This window comes from Aspergillus stella-maris (genome assembly GCF_047715825.1).
Source record: "Aspergillus stella-maris strain CBS 113639 unplaced genomic scaffold BDV14scaffold_4, whole genome shotgun sequence".
Classification (NCBI taxonomy): Eukaryota; Fungi; Ascomycota; class Eurotiomycetes; order Eurotiales; family Aspergillaceae; genus Aspergillus; species Aspergillus stella-maris.
In genome coordinates this window covers 503,503-519,815 of record NW_027396798.1, presented here as the reverse complement: position 1 = coordinate 519,815, position 16,313 = coordinate 503,503, and the positions used below count along the sequence as shown (strand labels likewise).

The 16,313-nt window shown below is 50.9% G+C and overlaps 9 protein-coding genes and 1 non-coding gene across 10 annotated transcripts; 4 read left to right on the top strand and 6 right to left on the bottom strand.

Moving 5' to 3' along the window:
* Positions 1–474: 474 nt before the first annotated feature.
* On the top strand, positions 475–558 carry BDV14DRAFT_t21. The gene has a single exon. It is a non-coding gene; the product is annotated as a tRNA-Glu (tRNA).
* A 312-nt stretch (positions 559–870) lies between these two features.
* On the bottom strand, positions 871–2,395 carry BDV14DRAFT_164998 (class II aldolase/adducin domain protein). Its single transcript, XM_073767272.1, has 5 exons — positions 1,979–2,395; positions 1,660–1,920; positions 1,435–1,567; positions 1,197–1,365; positions 871–1,120 (listed from the first exon to the last, which is right to left on the bottom strand). Exons 1-5 carry the CDS (start codon positions 2,268–2,270, stop codon positions 1,046–1,048), a joined length of 930 nt encoding a protein of 309 aa, XP_073632631.1. The 5' UTR covers positions 2,271–2,395; the 3' UTR covers positions 871–1,045.
* Positions 2,396–2,546: 151 nt separating this feature from the next.
* Positions 2,547–3,788, bottom strand: BDV14DRAFT_86124 (integral membrane protein S linking to the trans Golgi network-domain-containing protein). The gene is made up of 2 exons (XM_073777713.1): positions 3,312–3,788; positions 2,547–3,247 (listed from the first exon to the last, which is right to left on the bottom strand). Exons 1-2 carry the CDS (start codon positions 3,557–3,559, stop codon positions 2,869–2,871), a joined length of 627 nt encoding a protein of 208 aa, XP_073632630.1. The 5' UTR covers positions 3,560–3,788; the 3' UTR covers positions 2,547–2,868.
* Positions 3,789–3,915: 127 nt separating this feature from the next.
* Positions 3,916–4,572, top strand: BDV14DRAFT_86114 (cytochrome c oxidase subunit 6B family protein). Its single transcript, XM_073777712.1, has 2 exons — positions 3,916–4,237; positions 4,350–4,572. The coding sequence occupies exons 1-2, from the start codon at positions 4,013–4,015 to the stop codon at positions 4,473–4,475; spliced, it is 351 nt and encodes a 116-aa protein (XP_073632629.1). The 5' UTR covers positions 3,916–4,012; the 3' UTR covers positions 4,476–4,572.
* Positions 4,218–8,593, bottom strand: BDV14DRAFT_164991 (putative RNA-binding protein (Nab3)). Its single transcript, XM_073767271.1, has 5 exons — positions 6,596–8,593; positions 6,358–6,537; positions 5,822–6,305; positions 5,549–5,769; positions 4,218–5,494 (listed from the first exon to the last, which is right to left on the bottom strand). The coding sequence occupies exons 1-5, from the start codon at positions 7,851–7,853 to the stop codon at positions 4,965–4,967; spliced, it is 2,673 nt and encodes an 890-aa protein (XP_073632628.1). The 5' UTR covers positions 7,854–8,593; the 3' UTR covers positions 4,218–4,964.
* BDV14DRAFT_86104 (uncharacterized protein) lies at positions 8,021–8,593 on the bottom strand. Its single transcript, XM_073777711.1, has one exon. It carries the CDS (start codon positions 8,509–8,511, stop codon positions 8,188–8,190), a length of 324 nt encoding a protein of 107 aa, XP_073632627.1. The 5' UTR covers positions 8,512–8,593; the 3' UTR covers positions 8,021–8,187.
* A 27-nt stretch (positions 8,594–8,620) lies between these two features.
* Positions 8,621–9,606, top strand: BDV14DRAFT_86067 (peptidyl-tRNA hydrolase domain protein). The gene is made up of 3 exons (XM_073777710.1): positions 8,621–9,078; positions 9,156–9,416; positions 9,463–9,606. Exons 1-3 carry the CDS (start codon positions 8,861–8,863, stop codon positions 9,548–9,550), a joined length of 567 nt encoding a protein of 188 aa, XP_073632626.1. The 5' UTR covers positions 8,621–8,860; the 3' UTR covers positions 9,551–9,606.
* Positions 9,536–11,100, bottom strand: BDV14DRAFT_86063 (snoRNA-binding rRNA-processing protein UTP6). The gene is made up of 2 exons (XM_073777709.1): positions 10,811–11,100; positions 9,536–10,747 (listed from the first exon to the last, which is right to left on the bottom strand). Exons 1-2 carry the CDS (start codon positions 10,898–10,900, stop codon positions 9,662–9,664), a joined length of 1,176 nt encoding a protein of 391 aa, XP_073632625.1. The 5' UTR covers positions 10,901–11,100; the 3' UTR covers positions 9,536–9,661.
* Positions 11,101–11,135: 35 nt separating this feature from the next.
* Positions 11,136–14,810, top strand: BDV14DRAFT_164987 (putative integral plasma membrane protein). Its single transcript, XM_073767270.1, has 7 exons — positions 11,136–11,333; positions 11,393–11,939; positions 11,995–12,121; positions 12,230–12,268; positions 12,321–12,405; positions 12,458–14,311; positions 14,369–14,810. The coding sequence occupies exons 1-7, from the start codon at positions 11,295–11,297 to the stop codon at positions 14,525–14,527; spliced, it is 2,850 nt and encodes a 949-aa protein (XP_073632624.1). The 5' UTR covers positions 11,136–11,294; the 3' UTR covers positions 14,528–14,810.
* On the bottom strand, positions 14,791–15,395 carry BDV14DRAFT_164986 (uncharacterized protein). The gene has a single exon (XM_073767269.1). The coding sequence runs from the start codon at positions 15,208–15,210 to the stop codon at positions 14,926–14,928; it is 285 nt and encodes a 94-aa protein (XP_073632623.1). The 5' UTR covers positions 15,211–15,395; the 3' UTR covers positions 14,791–14,925.
* Between the last annotated feature and the right edge of the window lie 918 nt (positions 15,396–16,313).

The following is a 16,313-nucleotide window of genomic DNA, read 5'->3' as shown; positions in this document are numbered from 1 at the left end:
ACTGTGGTAGACGATTGGGGTTGGCAATGACATCAATCAAGCTTCGGTAGGGCTGGGGATCGCCAGGCAACACTGTTTTTGGGGGTGGTTAGGTGAGAATCGTCACTGTTGCCGTCAAATGGCCGAATGGTGTGGCATCTATGGGATGTTTCGATGGTTGGTCTTGACGAGTGCGCTGCAGTGTTATTTGAACGTACCAGGAGAATATATATCAGTGTGCACCAGGTGTAAAGCACACTCAATAAGCAAGCACGGCCACTGAAAATGCAAGCGCACTCCAAATAAATCGGAATGAACTCAAACTTACCAGAAACCCCATTCAATGAGCCAATCAACATTCTACATCAGAACCTTATGCGACCACCATCTGCGCACTTCCCAACTCCAATTCCGCATCGCGAAGTATAGCCACCAAATTGCTTAAAAACGATGTGTAGGATATATTTTAAAATTTGTTAAGTTTTTTCAACAACATCCGATGTGGTGTAATGGTTAACATCGTCGTCTCTCATTAATAAATGATCACGACAGCTCGGGGTTCGATTCCCCGCATCGGAATTTATTTTTTTGAACATGTTTTTTTTCTCACTCAGCGGCCTGCGGGCCTATGGTCTATAGTTTCAAGTCAAGATGGCCTGGGTCTTGTCCCTTGCTGATGGGTTTTTTCCTATCTACTATATGTATCAAGAAGATTCCAGATCAATCAGATATGACCTTTTTAGGTGGATTAATGCCCGCCACATATCTACAGCCTCCTACCAGGCCCGTGTGTCACTTGATGCAGCTCCTGCAGACCACGCCTGATTAATGGTACTTCTGGGGCTACAGGGGACAACTGTAGCTGCAAATCAATCATATATGGTATTAAGCCCCGAGCTGTCGTGATCATTATTTAACGAGAGATGACTGATTGATGGCCAGATCTATACACTTGTCGCGAATTATAATGGCGTGAATAGGGCTTTGAACTTCTCAAAGCCTGCAAATGAACCAAGGAAACAGCATCATATCATGAAAGCCCGAAAACAATTACATAGTAAACAATCTACTGCAAAACCCGCCCATTACTCTCCTCGACAACAAGATCGAATTCGGGCTGGAACTCCTGGTAGAAGTTATGCTGTAGACAAGATAAAAATCCATTAGCAAGCCCTACTTCTGACGATCAACTCAATGGAAAAAGTGCAAGTACGTACCGGATTCTGCGCCGCATCAGCGGTATACTTCGCAACATGATCAGGGATAATCTTCTTCTCGATCCCGCTGGCTGCGGCCGCCTCAGCCATGAGTTGCGCGTGGCAGGCAGAGTCGAGGCTGACGAAGAGCCAGGCTGCTTCGTCGACTGTTGAGCCGACTGTTAGGAGGCTGTATTTGCGTTAGCATATGATCATGAAATTGGGAGATGGGAAGGAAGAACAGGAAGGGGAGAAATACCCGTGGTTCTGCAAAATACAAGCAATGTTATCCTTGCCCAACGCATTGGCAATAGCTCGCCCTTCATCAACGGCAAGGGCAATGCCACCGTGGTCGTCGTAGACGCCCAATTTGCCGTAGAAGCTGCATGCATCTGCCAAACACCACCCATTAGCAAACCATCCCCTAGACAATCCCACCAAAACTCCATCACAGCCACGGGAAGGAAGAAAAGAGAGTACGTACCTTGAGTCAACATCTCCAAGCCCTTCCCAAAAACACTCCACGTCTTGCCGTAGATACCATGCGTATGCGCCGCAGCCATAACGTCGGGCCTCGCCTTATGGATCTCAGAATGAATCATGAATCCGGCCTCGTTGACCGTTGATTGAGCACCGCCTTCAGTAACGTACCCGTCGGCGTCGACAAGGACAAGATCAGAGGCTTTCATGGCGCTGAAGTGTTTCCCGAAGGGGTTGATCCAGAAGTGGTCTTTCAGGACAGGGTCTATACAACGATTAGTACCAGTGCGCCCCAGGCCAAGATGTACATGGAAGAAAGGTACCTCGGACAGAGATGTGCCCTGAAATCCCCTCATTAAACCCCTGCTTCCCGAAGACGCGAAACGCAGCGGCCATGTGCTCCTTTATCCATTGGCGTTCGGCATAAGGGTCGCTGAAGGACGGGATACCGTCGAGCTTGACTTTTCCTGCGCGGTCGCCGCGCGCAACGGCTTGATAGACTTTGTCTTCGTGGGCGGGGGTTATGTTTTTTAGGGTTGAGTAGGGGTTGGAGTCTGTGATGGAGGTGTCGACGACCACTTGGGGGGTGGCGGTTTCAGTGACGGTTGTGGACATTTTGGACCGCGATAAAGAGATGTATCGGGTTAGGAGGGTTGGATGAAGGGCCTGATGGGATATAGAAGATATTTTATTGGGAAATTCGGAGTATTTAAGTTCATCAGTCTAGACGCCTTATCTCCGCACCCCACTTGGAGCAGTTGGAGATGTCGAGAATTGGTGGTGGTGCGAGGTTGTTGCCAGAAGGCGCATGTTGTTTGAAGGCGTTTGTCGGAAAAGATTGTTTGATTGGTTTTTTGATCATGTCTTATCAACTATCTCTTGGTTGTTGTTGTCATTATGTTTGGTATTGATGATTATACATGCAGTTGCGCTTCATGAACCGAATTAAGCTATTCTATTCACTATACACTAATTGCCGGACGCCTGAACCCAAACGCCATCTCTACAGATGCCCATGCCAGCTAGGGTATACACGTGATAGATACAAGTGGAAAAAAAGAGAACGGAAAAAAAAGAAAAAAGACATGAAATGCCCCGGCGGGCCAAGAGCAAAACGGCAACTGCCGAGCAAGAAATAAGAGTATGAGACAAGGAAAGGAACTGTAGGAAATAAACGTAAAGAATGCCAGCTGAAGAGCTCAAAGGGGAAGGACTATACCGCTCCATCGTTCTTCATATTCACCATCTCATACTCGTTGCCTCCGCTGCGTCCCCAATTCGAAAGCCACCCGCTTCCACCAGCCCGGCTGCTCTCGCCGGCCTGTGACGACGACCCGCGATCTGAGTTCTGCGTCGTGCTGCTACCGCCGATACCGCCGAAACTGATCGGCTGAAGTTCTCTCCATCGACAGGCCCATATTCCCAGAAAGACCATGAGTGCGGCACTGGCGCATTGTAAAGCCCACCAGAGAAAATTTGATGGCAGAGAGCGAGTATAGAATGTCGTTATAATGAGGTGAAAAAAGTGAATCGTGAGAGCAAAGTCGGGGATAAGTTTCGAGCGGGAGACGAGAAGTAAGAGGAAGATCACACTGTTGAGCCAAAATTTCCCGTTAGCATCCACCACAAGAAACATGCAAGGTAGGTAGAACGCACCATAGAAAACTGTTCAACATCCACACAAGCCCCAACATCCATCCTAACGTGGTATCGCCCCTTAGGGCATCCCAGCTAAGCACCAGGTCCAGCGAAAACTCCTTCCCGTAGACCAGCGTTGTGAATAGGATCAGGGCCGTCGCGGTGACATAGTAGGCCGTTTGGAGCACGAGGATCTTGCGCACGATCTTCAGCGGAGGAAGGTCTGTTCGGGCCCCCGCTGGAGGGGGTCGGCGGCGCGGGGGCATGAACTATAGCATGTACCAGCAACGAACTGGCTCGCTTTATAGTGTGGAAATGGTCGGGCTGGGAGGCGTAGGTAGGTAGGTAAACGGGTTTTTGAGTCGGAGATGGACCGGCCTGTGTTTTCGGAGGTCGTGAAAGAAAGTCTGGTTGTCAAAATGAATGTTTGCCCAGCCTGCCGGATAAGAAGCAGAACGCTAGCAAAGAGGAGTATTGATGTGGTGTATGGAGCTGTCGTGGAGCTGTCATTCAACATGCGGCAGCCGAGTCAGTACCTTAAGTTACCATGTTGGCCTAGCGCCACATGACCGCGCGGATTCGCGAAAGCCATGCGGAGCCAAGTTCAACTCCGAAAGCTCCAGACTCTGCCCATACATAGCTCTCCAATTCAAAACCACCACGCTTATTGCCCCTCACCTTACGAACGACTACTCACCGGTTGAACTAATACACACAAAATGGGCTGGTTTTCGTCAACACCCACAAACCAAGCCTCCGACGGCGGCCGCATTGCACCCGATCGAACCTCGCGACAGAAGTGCTGGGAGGGCCGGGACCGTTTCTTCAAGTGCTTGGACGACCACGAGATCGTTGACTCTGTGAACCCAAAGGGTGATAAGGAGGCTAGGAGGAACTGTGGGAAGGAGCTGGTGGAGTTTGAGTCGGCTTGTCAGACTGCTTGGGTATGTTCAGCGCCATTGAAAGCTCGGGAGCTTCTACGCCGCAATCGTGCCCCGCTTGACCAGGACATTCGCATATTTGATGCTGGAGAACTTGCTGACTTCCTTGCGATAGGTAAAATACTTCAAAGAGAAGCGCGTGATGGAATACAACCGGGACAAGACCATTGAGAGGATTAAGAAGGAGGATGCGGCTACATTGAAGGATCTCAAGTCGCAAGGGTGGACGGCGAATAAATAAGGAATAAACATCGGACAAAAGGGGTTTGGATGAGCACTGAATTCAAAGACAGTGACTCGTGTACTTGTACTATATTTACGCTTAATGACTCTCAAACTTCTCTACCCTGATAAGTTGTCGCGGAACATGCATTAGTATTATTGTAGCTCAGATTCATTGCGCCTGAGCAGGATTGAATTGCGCTTCGACTATGAATGAAGCAACTATGGCACCTATCGATGGAAGAACAAGATGACCGACGCCGAGGGACATGGTGCCCAGAAAAAACAAGGAATCGAAAACTATCTTTCGCTAACTCCCCTTTCCATAAACCCGAACGACCAAGTGGGCGTCTTGAACAATACCGAGGAGTATCTTATTCCATCGAAAACCCAATTGGGTAACAAAATAGAGAGAAAAAAAAAACGCCGACTCCAGTAGGTGTGAACCCCGTGATTCTGATGACGATGAGAATAAGATAGAACAATTTGAATTCAGAAAAATCGTGACTCATTGTTTCCATTTGCTCAACTGGCTCATGATGTTCTGGACTTGGTGGGGAGGAATGGCAGGTTGTCCCTGAGACTGCTGACTACCAAGTCCTTTAGCCAAGAGCGACAGCAGATTCGGATCGGAGATCGCTGCGGGATTGGCGCCTTGCAGCGGGAATTGCTGCTGTGGAAGAGGTTGAGGAGGATTGAGCGGAACAGGCTGACGAGTGGCCACGTTCAAAAGGCTCGCTAGGTCTGGAGTTGATGCCGTAGCAAACGGCTGCTGCGGTTGTTGCACTGTAGGTGATCGCTGCTGTTGAAGAGCAGCTAGAAGAGACTGCAAGCCGGGCCCATCGAGGTGAGAAATGGCGTTGGCCAGGTTCGGTTGGTTGGGAATTGGAGGAGGGATCGGATGAGGTAGCGGTGCGGATGGAATTGGTGGAACACCATAAGCAGGCGTGGCAAGAGGAATCCCGGGGCCATTGCGTTGCATAGACTGTGCTTGCACAACAATACTGGCGGCCATACTAGGTTCGACATCCGGATATTCTGGGCGAAATCGTCAGTACATAGTCGGCGAAATATTCCGAGGTGTGAACTCACCATTGAATTGAACGTTGCCCGGGCCCGAACTCCGATCGAACACTTGCAGAGGAATCTTCCTAGAGATCTGACTGGGCCGAGAAAGTCTCACTACGGCGAGAACGCCCTCGGAGATCTGGCGCTTGACAGCAGCGTCTAGCGGAATCCGTGGCCCTAAAACTAGAACATCCACTCGGAGTCCGCGGTTGCGAAAGCTGCTCTCCACATGGAATATGAATTGCCTAGCTTGAATTAGCGAAGATTACTTGTAGATTGTCAAGAACCATGTGTTACCGGTCAAGTTCCTCAAGAACAAGTATCTGCACATCTGGCACATCTCTAGGAGCACGTCTCGGAACGGGTAGGTCCGCGTCGCTGTCATAGGTACCACGGCCTCGCGGGCTTGGACTGCGGTACCGTCTATCTCTTCCATATGGAGAGCGTGAGCGCCGTCTATCACGACGATCGAATCGCTCCGGTGTTCTATCGCGAGATCGGTAGCCCTCCCGCGCGCGATATCCACGAGGAGAAGGGGATCGTGGAGAGCGGAAACCCTCCCGCCTACGATGAGAAGGTTCATCTCGGAAGTCGCTAAACGGCAGTCTTCCCGGTTCGGCAGGCCGATCGAAGCGGTCTGCAGGGGCTCTTGACGACCGATTGCTGGAAGGTCCGCTCCGACTAAATTCAGGCGACCTTGAACGTCGTGGAGGAGGACGTGACGGCTCTGACGATGCTGGTGCCGGTTTGGTATTTCGCTGTGGTTTTGAAATCTCTAGATCTAGAAAATATCAGGATGCCTGGGCTCGAATTCTGGTTGCCGTACTACTTACGAACTTTCCGTCCTCTCACGATAGCCCCCTGCTCTTTTTCGAGAGCTCGTTTACAGGACGGGGCTTCCAGAAACTGTATAAACCCATAGGCTTGCTTGATAGAGATCTGCGCCAGCTTTCCGTAGTTATGGAATATATGGAAGAGATCGCGTTTTGTGACTCGCTCGGTGGGTAAGTTGCCTATGGTTGAAATGTATGGTTAGGTCTGTCCCAGTGTTAGATAGAATAGGGTACTCACCGACAAACAACCTCGACCCATACGGGAAACGATCCCAAAGACCTTCAGTCACGTAGATTCGTTCGTCATGCAGGAACGAATCATACTTTTTCTGGACATCCGCTCCCCATGGTGCATCATCGTCGGTGCGGGGCGGTTGCCTATCAACGCGACTATTCTTCTGGACGGCCGGTGGTGGGTTTTCTTGGGTCTCTGCTGGTGCGGACGACGAATGCTGGAAGCTTGCAACAGGGGGAGGGGGGAGAGAACCAGCACCGGATGAAGTTCCGGGAGCGCCAGTTGCTACCGCAGACAGCCCGGCATTGGGCTGGTAATTACTGGACTGGGTCGCATAAGGGTTCGGAGCATTTGAGGTAGCATGGACAGGAAGTTGATGATATGAACGTATATCATCGCTGGGCTTGTAATTGGGGTGGATAGAGGGCTTCTCTTGGGGTGGTGGGCGGGGAGGTAGGCCCGGGGAAGATTGAGCTGCTTCATCAGCTTGGAGGGAGGCAGAGGCGTCGTCTGCGGGCACAGGGTTTCCAGTAACCGTAGGGGCGGATGGGGATGTTGAAGAGGATGGAAGGTTATCAAGGAGGTTCTGAAAATCGACACCGTTCCCAGCGCTATCCTCATTCTTTCCCTCCACATCTAGTCGACTTTGCGCTGCGGGCTGGGATTGCAAGGTTGCGGTGGAGTAATCTACTCCGTTCGCCCAAGGGTTGTTGCGAGTAGCATGGGGAGGAAGGGGGGCACCGGGGACAGTTTGGGCTAATGGGAAGCTAGGATCTGGTGCAGGAAATGTCGTTAGAAAACTGTCTGCAGCGGTTTTCGTGACGCTCGAGGGCTCTGGGAGGGTTGAGGATAGGCTTGGGTTGGGTAGAGGAAATGAGGCAGTTGCATGCGCAGTAGAGGGAACAATATTGTCCGTTTCCATGACACCGTCATTGGCCACAAATGGTTTAGGATGGAGGCTACCTTGAGTATGCGATTGATGTTGCGGTGGCTGCTGCTGCTGCAGGCCACTTTGTATAGAACCCGTATTCCCCGTCACCTCGCCCGGCCTGGCATAATGGCCGCTCGGAAGCGTAGAGTAGTTGTTTCCATATAGATACTCGGCTTGTCCATAAGTCGAGGTGTCGTTGAACACGGGGTCCATCTGATTTTGCAGCACTGGGATGTTTGTTGGTTCCGCGACGTGTAGCGGGCGAGGGCTCTCGGGAGTCAAGGTCTTGCCGCGAAAGTGAAGGGCCTCATCTGGGAAGTCGGGCGTCATGTAGACCAAGGGAGCAGTATGGATTCATCTACAAACAAACAAGAGGATCCCAGGGCGACCGCAAAAAGCGAGGCGAGTGCAAGAGTGTCAACTTGTTCAAACTTGTCACGATGAGCGCAGAGCTTAAGTGGGGCTATCACGAAAAACCAGGCGAACTGTTGGAGCACGACAGCAGGGGACGAAAGAGTAGCTGGAGGGAGATGGAGAAAGAAGGGAGGAGAGAGTGCAGTCTATGGCGGGGGAGGAGAATGTAGAGAGAGAGAGATAGGTAGTCGAGCTGATAAGGAAGGAGGACGTGGTGCCAGGGATGCAGAGGATGCAGAGGCAGAAAGATCTAACGGAGACGGCGGAAAAAGTTGGATGGACTGGGCAGTCTGGGAACAGGAACCACCAGTGAAAAAATAACAAATAGCACCACCTGGGCTCCCGTCACCGATGGTAATGAGCTTGTCAATAAATGTCGCAGCGCAGCCTCTCTGGGTCCTCGAACCCTTCGGTATGCCGGGTTAATTATTAATAACAACCTGGGATAGCACACCGTGCAGCAAGCTGTGGCTGAAAGGCGACGCGACGACTGGCGGGCTGCGATGGCGATTCCGGAGTAGAGGGGAAAAGAGGCCCGACTAGTGAGCTTATGGGAAGGCCATGGAAGGCGCATAGAAGGACATCGTGAAGAACTGGAGAAGATGGTGGAATTTTAGAAGAAGGCAAGAGTGTAAATATAGTATAGTGAAGGAGGCTAGAAGACTTAGAGCAGAGTCTGCAGTATCCGTCCTGGTGAAGGGCCTTAACGCCTTGAAGCCTTGGGGCCTGGCAGCAGATGAGGTGATCGGTGGGTCTCTCTCACTCTTCAGTTCTGGGCCTTTCATGGCTGTCCTCCCGTCCATGTGATCATCTCCCGGCGTAGCTTCGAGAGCTTGGACCTCCGACAACGGTACTTGGTCTTGACTGCTTCCTTGCGATGCCCATTTTATGATCATCCTTATTACGCTATTCAAAACACTATCATGATCCGTGCACTTCAAATTTCGCAAATCTCGCCTGCCATCCGGTATAGCATCCCGTTTCGGCGGTCCTTCGCTTCCCGCTATGCGGACGTTTCAGAGGAGGACTTGACTGCAGCTAGAGAATGGCTTCCCAAGCTCAACTCCACCACCATCCCACGTAACGTTGGGGAAATCTCCTTCAGCCGGTCTGGCGGCCCCGGCGGCCAGAACGTGAACAAGTCTGTCCCCGACTCCCCGCACTCGATGAGGTAGTACAAGGATCAGGGCTCTAACATGCAGGGTTCGCCCTGGATAGGGTCAATTCCAAGGCTACGCTGAAGGTGCCGCTGGAGTCTCTGCTGCCTCTAGTGCCGTCTGCCATTCATTCCCCGCTTCAAGCGTCCCGCTATTATGCGTCCAGGTCAAACAGCCTGGTCATACAGTCGGAAGAGTCGCGGAAGCAAGCCGAAAACGTGGAAGCATGCTATGCGAAGCTCCACAAACTATTGGAGTCTTCCACAACAAGCGTGGTTCCTGGCGAGACTACCCCGGAGAAAAGGGAGCGCGTGAAGAAACTGTATGCATGATTTACTGCTAATGAGAAGGTAGCTAACGTAGAACAGAGAGAAGGCTGGGAACGAGGCTAGAATCAAAAACAAGAAAATGCACAGCAGCAAAAAGAGCATGCGACGAGGAGGTCGTGATGAATAAACGATTGCTTTTGCTAACTCTATATAAACCGAATGGAAGCTGTACATTACATGCCAATAAACGACTCGGAATGACTCCGACAACGCCTCATTACCGGAACACATATGACGATCATTGAAGAGCCTGTTGCGCTTTGTGGATTGTGGCAGCAATGACTGTTTGGATTGAAGTATCCAGATTGTTCATCTTCTCCACTGGCTGTAACCAGCTGATGGCTTCCTTGGCAACCCCGGGTATCTGACGGTGTTCCTGCAGTCGTGACAAGGCCGCTCCCAGTGCTCGGGGAAACTCGGCCGAGGTAGCTTTGATCCCGGCCGTAGGGAATTTGATGTAGCAGATTAAGGTGTGGGGGCTGGCGGGCTTGGATTCCTGCATGACATCGAGGATGTGAGACAGAATCTTCTGAAGACAAGGCACATCCTCGAACTCAAAGACCAAGTCAAAGAACTCGTGGCTGAACCGATCATCGTTGTCAAATGATTTGATGGCGGAGTCGAAGATGGCGAGAGGGATTGCGCCACTGAGAGCGGGTGTTGAGTTGAGGGTCTGCAGCGCCGCTTGATCGACGTTTTCGTCCCTCGCAGTAGGGTTGATATCCTCCTCCGTAAGCTGTGGCATCATGATCATATCAGCGTCAAGATCGTTCTCAACGACCTGCTGCTTGGGTGCTTCGATCGGCGCATCAAGACCGAGAATCCGTTGTCGTGCGACAAGCTTCGTGATGTAGATGAGTTCCAATTTTGCGTAGTGAATCCATAACTTCCTGGAGCTCTTGCAAAACCGTAAACCCCGCTGCATGTAGTTCCTGGCTTGCGACATGTCGGCGTGATCATCGATAGAGTATTGCGCGGCATAAATCCACAGATCAGCATTCGATGGATGAAGTCGCAGCGCATCCATCAAGATTGTGCTGAGTTTCTTGTACGCCTTTTGTCGTCGAGCATATTCAATGTACTGGATCCATAGCCCGATATCACCGTGGAACTTCCGAGTAGCGCGATCGAGGACGAAGAATATCCGGCGCTGCCCACTGAATCCTACCGACTTGATGCCCATGCGCTTTACTCGCTTGCGTCGGAGACTGTCGAGGTTCATCTCGTACTCCGCATACCGCACGAAGTCGACAGGTTGAGCGCCGCGCGCATTGATTTTGTGTTCGAAGTCGGATCGCTTCTTGATGATTGATGTGATTTCATCCTGTGTAGATTGCGTATAAGTATCTTATGTGAAATCAAAGTCGCTTAGATCTGCGGAGCTTACCTTGGTAAAGATCTTTTTCTTCTCGTACTCCTTGAGCTCTGGAACGGACTTTTCCAAGAAGAAACGCGCTTTATCAGCGCTGGCAGACATTTTGTAAATTGAAACAGCCAAGTGCTGTCGAAATCCGTTGTGGAACTTGGACTGGTTTTTGCACTTGCAATAGAGCAACGCTAGGAAAAGTCGCTGGTATCCCGCACTTTTTTCTCGTTGCCTCAAAAGTCAGGCTTGAAGTTCGTGGCCGCTTGCCAGATCCGCGCTAGCGTGGTCCGCCTGTTGCCGGATCTCGAACATCCCATACTAAGGTTCAGTTCTTATGCTTCGCTGGCCTCAGGGGTTCTCTTTTTTCTTGCCCGACGCCATCTGCCCTTCCCTTGATACCTTTTCTTTCTTTCTCTTCCCTTTTATTCTTGACTCTCTCTAATTGACCTTTTTGAGACTTTCTTTTGGGCCTCTTGGAGACTCGAGAGTCTCACTGTGCGCGACGATGGCGCCGAAGTTTAGAGATGGGGACGCTGTTGCGACGGTTCGCACCACCTCAATGGACTTGGATTTGAATCTTGTTCGCTGACAAGTTCATACTAGGTCAACGGAAAATGGGTCTCATGGGCTCATACCGCCGTCGCGTACATTGCCTTCTTCAGCGCCCTCATTGTCGGAATGAGCTTGCACTTCAACAAGATTGTGCAAAACGAGCATTACGGCTACCCTGACGAATGGTTTCCATCCGTGTCTGCAACAATCGGTGATCGGTATCCGGAGCGTTCGTTCTTCCAAGTCTTCATCGCTATTACTTCTGGCCCTCGCTTCGCTCTCGTCTTCCTCTGGTACCTCGTGACTGCTCGCCCCAACACGACGCTTCCGAAGTTTGTTGCCGGTGTTGGGCTGTTCCGGACGTTTACCTGCGGTGGCTGGACATATGTTACTTCGACGGATGACCATGATTGGCACGACATCTTCATGATTTCGTACCTGGTTGCGACTTTGCCCTGGACCATTGGTTGTTTGGCTCTTAGCCCAAACAACCGCCGCGCTGTCAAGTACCGCAAGATTCTTGCCAGCTGCTTTTTCGGCACTCTCGTTCCGTTAATCTACTACTTTATCCAACACAAAGTCCACAAGGTTCCTGGAGGTAAGGAAGCACCTAGCAGTCGTTTGCTTTCAAAGCTAACCAATACCACCGTCAGCCTACACGAGATACGCCTTCTTCGAGTGGTCTCTCATCCTGTTTGATGTTGGATTCGACGCCGTCACCGCGCTTGACTTTGAGGCTTTTGAGATCGTGGTCAGGGATATCAAGGGAATCAGTCGAGGGTATGTACCGTGGCTTCCAAAGTAATGCCCAGCCAGGAAAATGTACAGTTGCCAGAACGCGGACGTTGCTATATTGAGAGACATGATCTAAGACGAATTTTATAACAGGCAGTTGAAAACTACTGCCGACTCCGTTCTTGAAAAAGAGTGTGTACAACTCCTCCCTCTGGAGATCTTACAGAAGTTAACTCGTAGATAGGAAGGGAAAGCCCGTCGGAAACACCTTCGGCCAGGGATTCTTCTGGAGCGAAGTCTTTGATGCCGCTGCGGATGCGTACAACGGGGTAATCCCAGATAGCGTACCTCTTAAACGATTCCGTTACTGACAAAATGCAGTTCGTCTACTGGACCAACTGGACTTCCCTTCCTGTCCTGGTCTGGTATTTCCCATTGTGGTACATGGGCATCTCCGGCTACGAGGTTGTTATCCTCGCTTATATCTCACCCATCCTGCTTGCGATCCCGGCCCTGAAGTCTCTTGCCGTTAAGAACCCGCGGATTTTCCACTTCCTTTCGCTATCTGGATTCCTTGGCTACAAGGTGCAGGACCCCGCCAACAGGCTCTTTCTCAGCACTTTCGCTGTCTCCTGCAGCTGCATCACATTTGCTGCCACTCTATTCGGCGACAGAGCGCAACAGTCGAGACTTGAGTCCCGCGTTTTCGCCTGGGGTATCGGATTGATCATGTCCAGCATCGCCAAGTTTGCTGGCAAGACCAACAACCCGGCTTGGCCCATCGTGCATGCAAGCAATGGTGGATGGAACAAGCTCGCACTTTTCCTTGCCGTCCTGGCTGGTTTGCGTGCATTCAGAACCCCTACTAGCAGTAACGGTGACTACTTCCCGTCCAACGGCAAGAAGGGATCTTCCCTGTTTGCAGGACTCGGTCTTGGAAGTGTGGTCTTCTTGATGCACTACCTCTTGTCTGATTCTTCTACGATGATCGCCTGGGTTTGGGAAGGGTACCCAGTCCGTGGCCCTCTTGCTGTGCCCCACGGTGCCCTCACCATCTTCGTCATGGGTGCCGGTCTCGTGTTTGGTCTGTTCTATCCCGGAGTTGCCGGAAGCTGGACTCTCTTTGGAATCGGCTCGATTGGTGCGGCTCTCCTCACAGGCACCAGCCACTGGACTGGTTACTACGGTGCTCTCACCATTGCCTTTTACCTCTTGGCGGTCTCCCCTGTCATGATCTCGTCTGCTGTCCGCCATTCTCCCGCCCCAACATTCGGTCTTGCTTTCTTCGTTTACGTCTTCCTGCTCCTATTCCACGTCTGGGTCGTTGCCTACGCCTTTGTTCCTGGTGGTCCCCTCGTTAGGGAACACACCGACTGGCTCATGACCGTTGCCATGCTGTTCATTGGTGCAGGTGTATTCTCTGCAGCTGTCTCGAGGACTAGCAGCCCTAAGAGCAACGTCATCAGCCCGAACGGCAGGAGGACCCGGTCATACTACATATATGTGCTTGTCGCTCTTCAGCTTCTCTCAGTCTCTATCGCATACCTCCGCTTCCCGACCAACGACTACGCACCCTATCACAAGGAAGAGAAGGCTGTGACTGCTGGTATCTGGACTGTGCACTTCGGTCTCGACAACGACATGTGGGCCTCCGAGCGCCGCATGCGCGATGTTATTGAGGAACTCGAAATCGACGTCCTTGGTCTACTCGAGTCCGACAACCAGCGCATCATCATGGGTAACCGCGACATTACCCAGTTCATCGCTGAGGACCTGGGCATGTATGCCGACTTCGGACCCGGTCCGAACAAGCACACATGGGGCTCCGCTTTACTTTCCAAGTTCCCCATAGTGAACTCCACCCACCACCTCCTTCCCTCGCCCGTCGGTGAACTTGCTCCCGCCATCCATGCCACCCTTGACATGTATGGTGAGATGGTCGATGTTGTTGTCTTCCACTCTGGGCAGGAGGAGGACCCCGAGGACCGTCGCCTGCAAACCGAATACCTCGCCAAGTTGATGGGCTCATCACCCCGCCCTCTGATCCTGCTCAGTTACCTTGTCACGAAGCCGCTCGAGGGTAACTATAACACTTATGTCAGCGAGCTGAGCGGTATGAAGGACATTGACAAGACTGACTGGGACCGTTGGTGCGAGTACATTCTGTACAAGAACATCAAGCGCACTGGCTATGCCCGTGTCAGCCGTGACTCTATCACTGACACCGAGATTCAGGTATGCCCCTTGAACCCTGGATATAACACAAACAGTCCCTTACTAACTTATCTCCAGGTTGGTAAATTCGTTGTCGGAGAGCCGGAGCCTGAGAACGAAATGATGATCCCAGAGGAAATGGTTCCTCAGGGTCTTCGATTCCCCGCGTTGTTCCGTGGCCAGGGTGTCCGCGGTCACCGCTACCACGTCTTTAATGAGCCAAGATACTGGCAGTAGACGCATGGACTTGATGACCTTACAGGATAATCTTAATACTGCTGGGAGAACTTCCAGAAAAACTATAGCAGCGTCCATTTAAGTCGCTGCATCCTTGTCTTAGTTACCATGACTGTGTATAGTGAATAAACGGCAAACGCCTATGCTTTTGTTGTATTTGTCTCTAGTTACTTTTATTGTATATATAGTTTAGGCTTGGTTACTGACACATTTTACTGGATCTTGTGGCTGCCGTTCAGGTGACATGCGCGCCTGCCTGTGAGGTCATTTCTTCCAAGGGTGCAAACAACTTTACCTCCCAATTTTTCCCATTGCCCAGCATCTCTTTTCCAAGCTCCCGTTGCCCGACCTTTATCCGTCATTCTTTCTCATTTGTGAAACATAGGCGGCTGCCAGTACTACCTTACAACAAGACTCTCTGTCGCACCCGGAGAGACCAAGAGACGATCAGGAGAATGTGAACACGCAGGATGAAGCTTCCTCAACCGACCTTGGATCCGGAATGCCAGAAATTCATCATAGGCGCAGATGGCAGAGTTATTGTCAGTGTCGATCTTCAAAAGACAAGTGGAGGCTGAGGAATTCATACCACCCAGCACGGACACCACCTGGCACCTGCACGACAATGGGCAACATTGGAAGCCGGATGCTCCTATTGGCACGGAATACAATTTGCGAGGCATTTCAGATGCAGGTGCTCTTGGAAGGGGATACAACACGCGCTACTGTCATAGGGCAGACATCATAGGCTAGCGGTGCATACTCTATCATCAGGTACCAACCACCCCGGAGATTAAGATACGCGAATCGTACACATCATTCAATCCCTGCCTGAAGAGCCAAGTATCCCACTGACGGAAGATTTAGGACAAATGGTTGGTGGATCGTCACTCCTTGACTAAGTCGTACGTATGCGAAACGTCCGAGGAATGCGGCCAGTGCTTTCTTTGTTGATCACTATCACAAGAGCTCCTCCTATAGGATGACCTGACTTCCCTGTGAGAGCAAGACAAGAGAGCTTAAGGTTTCTTAAACTCTGTCCTTACCGGTTATTGTCGGATGACCTTCTGCTTGACGGCGCTGCGATACCCCCATGTCTCAGTAAAGTGCTGACACTTCGTCATATACTATTTTCGCGCGCGAGTCGCTTGAGCTTATTTGCTGGATATACTACGTTCATGTAGTATTGGGTTGAGGGCGAACTCTGATTGCTTGTCAGAGTATTGGTCAGTGCGTTGATTCAGGTGAGTACTGTCTCTTCGATGATAACACAAATTATCCAAGGGCAATACTGATTTGGGTACATTCAAGGTCTTTCAAGGAAGAGCCTATTTTTGGAGGTTAAAGCAATCGTCATAAGTCATAACTTGTGGTGTCAAGTCAAAGGAGGTATGTACAAAGAACCAGTTGCTGGAACGTTGCTCAGACCATTTTAAGATATAAGAATTTCTTTGTCCTCAAAGTATTTACACCACTAGCAGTCATCATCTTGACAAAAACCCAAAGACAAAGACACCGTGGGTGATCAGAGATGCTCAAACTTGATGATCGTTCTTCTAACATCCTCCAGACTTCCTCGCTCCTACAGACTCGACTATAGTATATCAAGTGTCTGCATTGCAAGCTCATCTGAACGGTCTCTTTTGCCACCCAAGTCACATTTATTAATGTAGGTTTCCGTCCTCCTAGCTCAAAGTCCTATTCAGGCAATTGCTAACATATGATAGCCCTCCATTTCCCGACAAGATGCCTGTGGGTATGCCAGTCATACGTAAAAAACAGGCCA